Consider the following 9807-nt stretch of genomic DNA (forward strand, 5'->3'; position numbering starts at 1 on the left):
AGTAACGATCGTTACCGAAAAAAGTAACGAAAACGGTAACGGCGTTACAAGTAACGCGTTACTTCCCAACCCTGGGTTTTATCAGCATTGGACTAAGTTTATTTTCTAATAAATGAAAAGTTTTTGGTGTCATACGAAAATGTTCTTTGAACTGACGTGCTGTGAACCTTGGTATTACATTATTTACGTAATTTTCTATTCGGATTACTTTTTTTGTTCGTCCTCTTAATCGAGAAACTTGCGTACGAATAATTATGTTTAATAATTCTTCCGTTTTACTTTCGCTTTCGCTACTTGAATCCAGAGCCAAAACAGTCTTTAATATATCATTACTCGCAATGTTTATCAATAAAATTTTTTCCATTTTACCGACGTCTGAAATTAAAAGAAGCAATTGTGAGGTCTTTATTTTTTAAGATTGTTGGAAACATTTCCGAACCTGTAGCGGTATTTACTTAATTCACAGATTCTTGGATCGTAATCTATTAAGCCTCGTATACATAATCGCACAAACTGTCGCAGATCGCGAACTTGTTGCGACAGCCAATCTAAAGCGTCAATTTTAATATTGGCGAATCAGATTGGCTGTCACAACAAGCTTGCGACTTGCGACTCAGCCTGGCGACTATTGTAGACGAGGCTTTAAACAGTACCACGAAGAATACCGACACGAATATACAATTGTATGTATCCGCCACATGTACGTTACTCTACCCTGTTCCAAATTATTCCAATATAGTAGCTAACTCTGACTTACTCTGCCCCCCACTACACGGGGTTCTATAAAGTTAATCGAGTAAAGTTTTGGAACGCACCCCAGCAACGCTATGTAGATTTTATGCGGGAATATCAGAGGATGGAACATATGGAACTACTTTCCGAGAACGGAAATCATGGCGTAGTGAATTACTTGCCACATTATGGAGTAACACGCGAAGAAAGTACTACAACAAAAATCAGAGTGGTGTTTGACACCTCCCGTAAAACGTCCTCAAGTCAATCGCTGAATGATTTATTGATGGTGGGCCCTAAGATCCAACAAGAGCTCATGGAAATTTTGATTCGGTTCCGACAGCATAATTATGTCTTGATCGCAAACATTTCTAAAATGTTCCGTCAGATCAAAATAAACAAAAGGGATAGAGCCCTACAGAGAATCCTCTGGCGAGATGATCCCAGAGATACCATTCTTAAGTTTGAGTTAACAACGATAACTTATGGTACGGCCTCTGCACCGTATCTTGCTCAAAGGTGTCTTAAACAACTAGCACTCGATAACTCTCAAACGTATCCAGGAGCAGCAGCGACTATTCAGAATGATTTCTACATGGACGACTTGATTACAGGGAGTGATTCTGTATCGCATCTACAGCAGCTAAAACAAGAAGTAGTGAAGATTTTGGCCACAGTTGGACTGGAGCTCCGGAAGTGGAACTCTAACGTGTTGGAATTATTATCAAACTCCGAAAACGAAAGGCCTCTTGCATCCAAGGAGGAAGTGAAGACGTTGGGAATTCATTGGAACGCGCAGGAAGATATGTTCAAATTTAAGGTGACAATACCTAGAGAAGTTTGTAAGTCTAAACGGGGTATTCCTCTCTTTCCGTCATTGCTCAAATTTACGATCCATTGGGTCTCATAGGGCCAGTCATAGTAAAGGCCAAACTGTTCATGAGAAGCCTGTGGAAATTAAGCGTGAATTGGGATGACAAATTACCAAGTGAATTTATGCTCGAGTGGAATTCCTACAAGGAAAGACTGGAAGTTATGGAAGAAATACAGGTACCACGTCAAGTAGTAATCAAGAACGCCATCAAGGTGGAAATGCATGGATTCTGTGATGCGTCGCAGGTGGCTTATGGAGCCTGTATTTATTTGTGTTCTATAGATACAACGGAAAAAAGAACCGTACGATTACTAACGTCTAAATCACGTATAGCGCCCATGAAGATTATCTCAATCCCAAGATTGGAATTATGCAGTGCAGTACTACTGGCGAATCTCACTAACAAAATAAGGAGTGTTATGACATTCCCGATAAGCAAGTATGTCTATTGGAGTGACTCTAGTATTGTTATCCATTGGATTCGAGGTGAGCCAAACAATTACAAAGTCTTTGTAGCGAATCGGATGGTAGAGATCCAAGGCTTAACACGTCAAGAGGAATGGCTTCATGTAGGAACAAAGTCTAACCCTGCGGACATGCTGTCTCGAGGTATGGATCCTCGGGAATTACCCTATTCAGAAATATGGTGGTCCGGGCCATCGTGGTTACAAGCAAGCCCGGATCAATGGTCACAGGAATTTATTATGGAACGACAAGACGGATTAGAAGAAAGATCCCGAGAGAGGGTCTTGGTAACGATCCATGAAGAAGGATGCAACCTGTTAGACAAATTTTCGTCACTATCCAAATTGAGGCGGGTGGTAGCTTACTGTTATAGATTCGTGGAAAACGCAGGAAAGTCAACGCAACGAAGTAGTGGACCCTTAAAGGTAGAGGAATTGAGAAGAGCTAATATCGCGTTAATCAAGATAGTTCAGCGTCAAGCATATTCTCAAGAAATTAAAGAGTTGAGCAAGGAAGGAAATTTCAAGAGTGTAGCCAGAAGTAGTCGCATCATAGCGCTAAATCCATTTTTAGACGAGCAAGGAATCCTGCGAGTGGCGGCCGTCTGAAGAATGCGGAACTGTCATATGATCAGCGATTTCCCATTATCCTTCCTTCCGATAGTCCTTTTTCTACATTGCTCATCCGCGAGAAACATTATCAGTATTTACATGCAGAACTCAACACATTGAGTGCCATCATTCGCGAGAATTATTGGATTGTATCGGCCCGCAGAAAAATTCGTGGTGTATTACGCCGATGTATATTATGTTTTCGTAAATCTCCGGAAAATATAAGTCAACTTATGGGTAATTTGCCAGCAGTGCGGGTAAATCCGGGACGTCCATTTAATCATATGGGTGTTGATTACGCCGGCCCGTTTACAATTAAGATATCGCGTAATAAATCGGGCAAAGTATACTTGGCTGTATTTGTGTGTTTAGCCACTAAGGCTGTTCATTTAGAAGTCGTTTCTGATTTGTCAACCGTTGCATTTATTAACACTTTGAAACGATTCGTCGCAAGGCGTGGTAAAAGCAGTCACTTGTACTCAGATAACGGTCGCAATTTCGTAGGGGCCAGAAATGAAATGAACGAGTGGGTAAGGTTTATCCAAAGCGAACTATTAAAGAACGAGGTTTTAGAGTTTACTGCTGAACAATCAATTAGGTGGACATTCATACCCCCATATTCTCCTCATGTTGGAGGGATATGGGAATCAGCCGTAAAGGTAGCTAAATCTCATATGAAGGCAGTAATGAATCAGAATAGTTTGACATTTGAAGAATTGCCTACAATATTTACTCAAATTGAGGCTATACTAATTTCGAGGCCAATAACTCCAGTCTCAACGGACCCCTCAGATTTATCGACACTTATGCCTGGACACTTTTTAGTAGGCGCGCCCTTAACGGCGATTCCAGAACCCAATCTTGAGCAGATACACTTAAATCGCTTATCGCGCTTTCAACTACTATCTAGTATTATACAAGGCTTCTGGAAGCGTTGGTCAAGAGAATATGTTTCTAATTTACAAGTTAGACAAAAATGGAAAGAACGTAAAGAAAATCCTAATCTTAAGATAGGTGCTCTTGTATTGCTACGAGATGATAACGCCCCCCCGCTTCAATGGAGATTGGGTCGCATAATCGAGCTCATTAAAGGACAGGATGGACTAGTTCGGATGGTGGAATTGAAAACCCAGTTAGGGTTAACTCAACGAGCGATTCAGAGAATTAGTGTATTGCCATTAGAATAAATATTTTTTGGTATTCGTTTGTTTTTTGTTTTTGAAAGTCAAGCCTTTCAAGGCGGGCAGGATGTCGCAGAGCGCTAAAGGTGTGTAGAGCGAGAGATCGATAGATCGATAGATCGAGTGTGTGTGGTAAGAGCGAGAGAGGTGTGTGAGTATTATTATTATTGTGTTGTATTAAAAGATAGGATGTAACGGATATGTTTCGAGTTGTTGTATAAAGAGAATAAAAAAGGCGTTCAACCAAAGAAAGAGAAAGTTATATATTCATACCCCCAAAGGTTGAGATACATAAACCATGAATCAATCACCAACCATTTGACTTTAAAAAAAAAATTTAGATTTATTTTTATAATAAAAAGAAATATTATTTTAAGACGAATTCAACCATGTGTGATAAAGTTATTTTCCAAAGTACCATTTTTGAGAAATAATTAAAAACGCCTCTATACGCGCGGCATCCGTACTCCTTCACGCAGCACGTTCACAATATTGCATATATTCGCATAAACAGGAAGGAACGATGTAAACATATCTATTTTCGGAACTTTGCGAACATCTAGTCATAGTTTGTATCACGTACAGCTAGACAGCATTTACGTAACGTCTTCATGATAACATAGTATCAAGATCGAAAGTCGTGCATTATATAATTATAAGACCAAAAGTGCAGAGTATACGTCACACTCATATGAATTACATTTATTGTTTGACGTACAAATTGAATTAATATCTTGTAAAATCGTATTTCTTTAGTGCGGTGTTGCTTGAATTTAAACCAACAAGAGAAATTAAATCGTAAAAGAATCATAGACGAGAAACGATTGAACGTAATAAAGGAGTAGGAGAATATTGGCAGTAGGATTTGTACATAATTCCCAGCAACATGAAATGCTGTGCTACGCGAATGTCATGGTCAGTTCAGACATCGTCAAAAATCGTATTAGTAACATCATGTACCAGTGTATCAGATGCTACGATTTTGCAAGAATATATTTAAAATATTTAATATTTATATTCTTCGTATAATTGTATTTTTATCTTGTAAACAGAAGGTTTGTTTTCTGTTCCTGCACCGGTTGTACTCGTTCAAAAAGTGTACATTAAAGCGTTTTCTGTTTCCAAAATGGCATCAGCGACGGTATTCTATCTTCCAGTGCAACAGAACTCAGTGCACGAGTTCACTGTACTGGCTGCACCAGGTCTGGAGTTAGTGCAAGCAGTACAAGCACAAGTGTACACTAGTTCAGTCACAGAAAATAAATCTTGTACAAATAGTGCGAGAATTGGTAATTATTTAGAAAACACCTTTCGCCTTCAATTTCAGTGAAATTATGCTCATTTGGCGCGTTTTTGTAAGAAATGAAAGAATCTGGCAGTAAAATGTAGTGCCTAGTCCCGCGAATCGAGATATTAAGCGTTGAAGTTGATGACTATTGAGGTTAGGAAATCTGTCAGCTGCGAAATATCGCGATGAAAGCATGTGCTGCAATCACATTTTCATGCTTTATGGCTACAAGTGCATACGTTTTTTCAGTAACTTGCTTCTACAGCAATATATTAACATTTGTTCAATATTATTCAAATCGTCTCCCTTTCATCGTTTAGGAGTTTACAACTTTTCGCACATAGCAAGAACAGAGCAAGCTTTCGTTTTGAATAAAAATGCATCGAATGAGCCTAATTTCATTAATATTGAAGGTGAAGTAACGATTCTAAATAAATACAGACTAAAATACGTGTACATAGCGCTGCATTAAGTCGGTGTGACATATTTCCTAACCACAATGTCGTCACCTTTTTAGCGCTTAATATCACAGTTTGCGGGACTGGCATGACATTTTACGGTCAGATTTTTTTGTTTCATGCAAAAATGCGACAAATGAGCATAATTTTATTAAAATTGAAGGTGAGGGGCGTCTTCTAAATAATCCGAGAATTTATGAGTAATAAAATGATAAATACATGTAAATAATAGCAAGCCTACATATAAAAACATTTTGTGTCATCATTATCTTTAATTAAGCATTTTTTTAAAAAGAATTGCATTCATTTTCATCACACGAATCTAACACTTTTATGTAAACGATATGGGACGCCATTTTTATTTTGCACTAAAACGTTTTTTATTCTTTGCCTGCACGCTTACACTCGAACACAGTTCTGGATTGCACTAGTTCAATTCAGTTCAATTCTAGTGCAATCTTCATGCACGAACAGAAAACAAACCTATAATGTATTATACAAAATTCTTATTTCTAGTATTTTTGTTACAGTACTTAATAGAAACATTCTTTGTTACTACTTTTGTGGGAAAATTATTAACAGTTTATACATTACATACATACGTTTATATATCACATGTATCATTGAGTTCCTCAATGAGAAGGATTTAAAAAGATACAATAAACATCATATAATATATACTCGTCATTTTAAGACTAATTGTAAAATTAACATTTAATTACTCAAGAGTTAAGAGCCATGAATTTATTGTATTTATATCGATAATACAGTGACAAGTAAAACTTCGTGTGAACGCTATACAATAATTTGTTGAAAAATTCTCATTGTCATAAGACATGTGTATCTGATCCTTACTAACTAATAATTAAAATATTCAATCAATATATATATATAAACATAATATAACGGAACGGAACAAACTATAAAAATACGATGTTTCGACCTAAGCACGAGGTCATCTTCAAAGTAAGAATAAACCAAATTTATACCACAGATGTGTTAAAGTAAAAATTCTGGTACGTGCATATCCAAACCGTCCAGACTAACTGCGAACCATATAAACTTCCGACAATAGCTACACGGATAGCACTCCATTGCGAGCATCAGATATTCGTGTCTATGGTCTCAAGTTGTCATTCGCATTACATTTCAAATTGTGATCTATACATAACGTTATAAAACTAGTCATAATAATTTGTTTGTGTGTACAATAATTTTAAAATAAATTAACGTAACGAAGCTATGTTAGTATGTACAATAATTTTTAAAAAAGGAACGAAATGGCTCTAAACCCGCGGTTATTCGATACAATCTGAAACGTGAAATCTCCAATATCATAATTTAAATTTCTCGGCAAACGCGCATTCAATAAATTTCAAAATTTAACAATAAAATAAATTATAATTTTAGTCAATAAATATCATACTTCCATTCAAATGTACACCATAAATTTCACACCATAACGCCACTTATGTTAAACAAATCAAACGCGAGTCGAGCTCCTTTGCTTCTATCGGAATCATTCCAGATAAATGTTAACTGTCGCAAGAACATTCTAGAAACAGTCATGAGAGACTAGGAAGGGGGCACGATATGAGTGGGAGAATGATGTATACATGCCGGGTGGGAGACATTAGAGCGACTAGGAGGAGGGTAAGCGATCAAGAATGGGCAGATAGACATCAGGAAATGAAATTGTATCATTCTGCATATTCAATCCGTTAAGCTGTTTTTTAATAGGTATCATTTCTGAAGTTATTCTCTTATTATATGAGGATTCAATATCCAGAATCTTCACATCTTCCCAATCAAAATCGTGATCATGCTCAATTCTATGGCTAAACACCACTGACGGAGACCCCGTTTTTTTATCAATGTCCGTCCGATGTTCTCTCACTCTCGTTATCAGCTTCCTCTTCGTCTGTCCTACGTAGCTCACATCACAATCGTGACAAGAAATCTTATAAATAACACCCTGTGACAATTTATTCAACTTATCTTTACCCCGCTCAATAAATTTATTTAATGTATTGGGTATCGTATATGCTACCTTTTTATGTATATGGGACGCTATGCAAACGATTCAGAAACAGATTTAACATAAGGAACGGTGAAAAACTTATCCACCGTCAAAGGCGAAGCTTTTCCCTGACGTAAATTGTGAGAGTGATATTTAGTCTTTTAATAATTGTAAAAAAAATCAGTGTAAGAGGATAATCATTCTTCAGTAACACTTCAATGGCTTTTGTGAGGTTTATTTGGTGAAATTGTTGATGAGCCAATAACAAAATCTGATCAACTAAATCTGGAGACACTGGTAGTGTCTCGGCGCTAAGCTGCGCGAACCGACGAGTTGCGGCAGATCGAAATTATAGGATCTCAATAACGGCTGAACCGATCGCGTTCTATGTATGCTCAATCGATAGCCACCACACAGATTGTATGATAAAAGTACTTTTATTTTTTTCTATGTGCCCTACGAGCGGAGATATCGCGACGCAAAGTCCGGTCTGTGATGAATTTCACCTCATTTTAAGAAACGTCGTCGTCATTATTGTTATTATTGTCGTTATTATTATCATCGTCGAACCAGGAGAAAATGTCCATCTCGTTTTTTCGACAATAGATGGCTTTTGACTTAACCTAGCGATGGCAGCATTGCACATTCGAACGTGATCAACCACACATGACGGCTGTGATAATCAGCGATGGCAACATTGTTACATATATACGATGTGACGTGTTATAAGTGATAAAATTAATAAAATAAATTAAAATAAAATATTAATTATAATTAAGATGAAATATCGACATTGTCGTTAAGGTCTAGGTATTTACCGCGTCGAGGAAGAGGGTGTCTAGGTCGAAGAAATGGGTGTCCAGGTGATCGCCATCGAGGAAGTGGGTGTCTAGGTGTTCGCTATTGGGGAAATAGGTGTCTAGGTATTCACCGTCGAGGAAATGAGTGTCTAGGTGTTCGCCGTCGAGTAAAGAGTGAAACTTCTTTATTCACTAAACGCGCTTACGTGTTTCGGCTCACATTTTGAGCCTTCCTCAAAGCAAACACAAAATAACATATATAAACTAAAAGTTATCCTGTCATGGTGAGCTCCCCTACATCGAGAATTTAAATGCTGGGATTAACCAAAAAAGAAAGAGAAAGGAAAAATGAAAAGGGGGAAATATTGAAAATGTCGAATTAGAAAATATGGAAATTAATTTATCAAAAAACTTTAAAAATATAATTAATTATCCCGCAAATAAGGACGCTCACCATGATTACAAAGCACCATATCGCAAATATTACCATGAATAGGGGTGATCCCGATTGATCACGGCTTGATTGGACACCACCAATCACAGCGACCGGTGCTTAGGAGCTTTGTAGTCTCAAGCGCTGTGAGTGGCTCGTGTCCAATTGAGCCGTGTCCAACTGGGTGCCACCCCATGAATAATTCAAGAATCGGTTTCTGATATGTTGGCCAGTCGGTATCAGACACAATGAGTCACTTTTTTTTTAGTTATTAACTAGTATTTTTTCAAGATAACAAATGAAACAACATTAAAACGTTAGTCAAGTCAAAAAAAAAATGAAAGTTGCAAAGTGATCAGAAATTTCGTCAGAACGACTCGTTACTGTGCACAAACGACACTAATTGACAAGACGTGACAACAACTCGAACTTTTATAGTTTATCTATAATCAGGAGGTAGGCCTTCGAAAGCCCTTTCATATCCGTCTGCAGGTTGAGTCCATGCGTTTGTCTTCTGATGAATATCATCTCCGAAATCAGTCTCTTCCTGTAGTGAGGTTTCTCGTCCAATATTGCAACGCTGTTCCAGTCAAAATCATGTCCCTCTTGCAACCGATGTTCCGTTATAACATTGCGAGCAGACGTGTTCCATTGGATGTGGTTCTTATGTTCCGTGATTCCTGACTTCAGTTGTCTGTCCTACATAACTCGCGTCGCAGCTCTTACACGAAATCTTATAAACAACCTTTGACTTCTTATCACGCGGTAAGGAGTCCTTATGCACCCTAATAAATTCTCGCAATTTATTAACACTATAAAATGACACCCTCATATGCTCGCTATTCAATCTATTAACCCTTCCACCACACACCTCCTATTTCAATCATCCACCACACATGGGGTCTACTGGACCCCAATGGCTAGAGCGGCGATTGCGGCAGCAAT

The 9807-nt window shown here is 37.8% G+C and overlaps 2 protein-coding genes across 2 annotated transcripts; both read left to right on the plus strand.

The window, feature by feature from the left end:
* Nucleotides 1-856: 856 nt before the first annotated feature.
* On the plus strand, nt 857-2679 carry LOC108764898 (uncharacterized). Its single transcript, XM_018513303.1, has 2 exons — nt 857-1574; nt 1643-2679. Exons 1-2 carry the CDS (start codon nt 857-859, stop codon nt 2677-2679), a joined length of 1755 nt encoding a protein of 584 aa, XP_018368805.1.
* A 236-nt stretch (nt 2680-2915) lies between these two features.
* Nucleotides 2916-3869, plus strand: LOC108764899 (uncharacterized). Its single transcript, XM_018513304.1, has one exon. The coding sequence runs from the start codon at nt 2916-2918 to the stop codon at nt 3867-3869; it is 954 nt and encodes a 317-aa protein (XP_018368806.1).
* The last annotated feature ends 5938 nt before the right edge of the window (nt 3870-9807 follow it).

This window comes from Trachymyrmex cornetzi, unplaced genomic scaffold (assembly GCF_001594075.2).
Source record: "Trachymyrmex cornetzi isolate Tcor2-1 unplaced genomic scaffold, Tcor1.1 scaffold463, whole genome shotgun sequence".
In the NCBI taxonomy this organism is placed as follows: Eukaryota; Metazoa; Arthropoda; class Insecta; order Hymenoptera; family Formicidae; genus Trachymyrmex; species Trachymyrmex cornetzi.

What these genes read in the sequence shown, in the direction of transcription:
- LOC108764898 (XM_018513303.1), top strand. Translation starts at nt 857, where the DNA reads ATGGAACATATGGAACTACTTTCCGAGAACGGAAATCATGGCGTAGTG. An exon ending in GACAATACCTAGAGAAGTTT is followed by an intron (nt 1,575 to 1,642) that starts GTAAGTCTAAAC and finishes TGGGTCTCATAG; the next exon opens with GGCCAGTCATAGTAAAGGCC.
- LOC108764899 (XM_018513304.1), top strand. Translation starts at nt 2,916, where the DNA reads ATGGGTAATTTGCCAGCAGTGCGGGTAAATCCGGGACGTCCATTTAAT.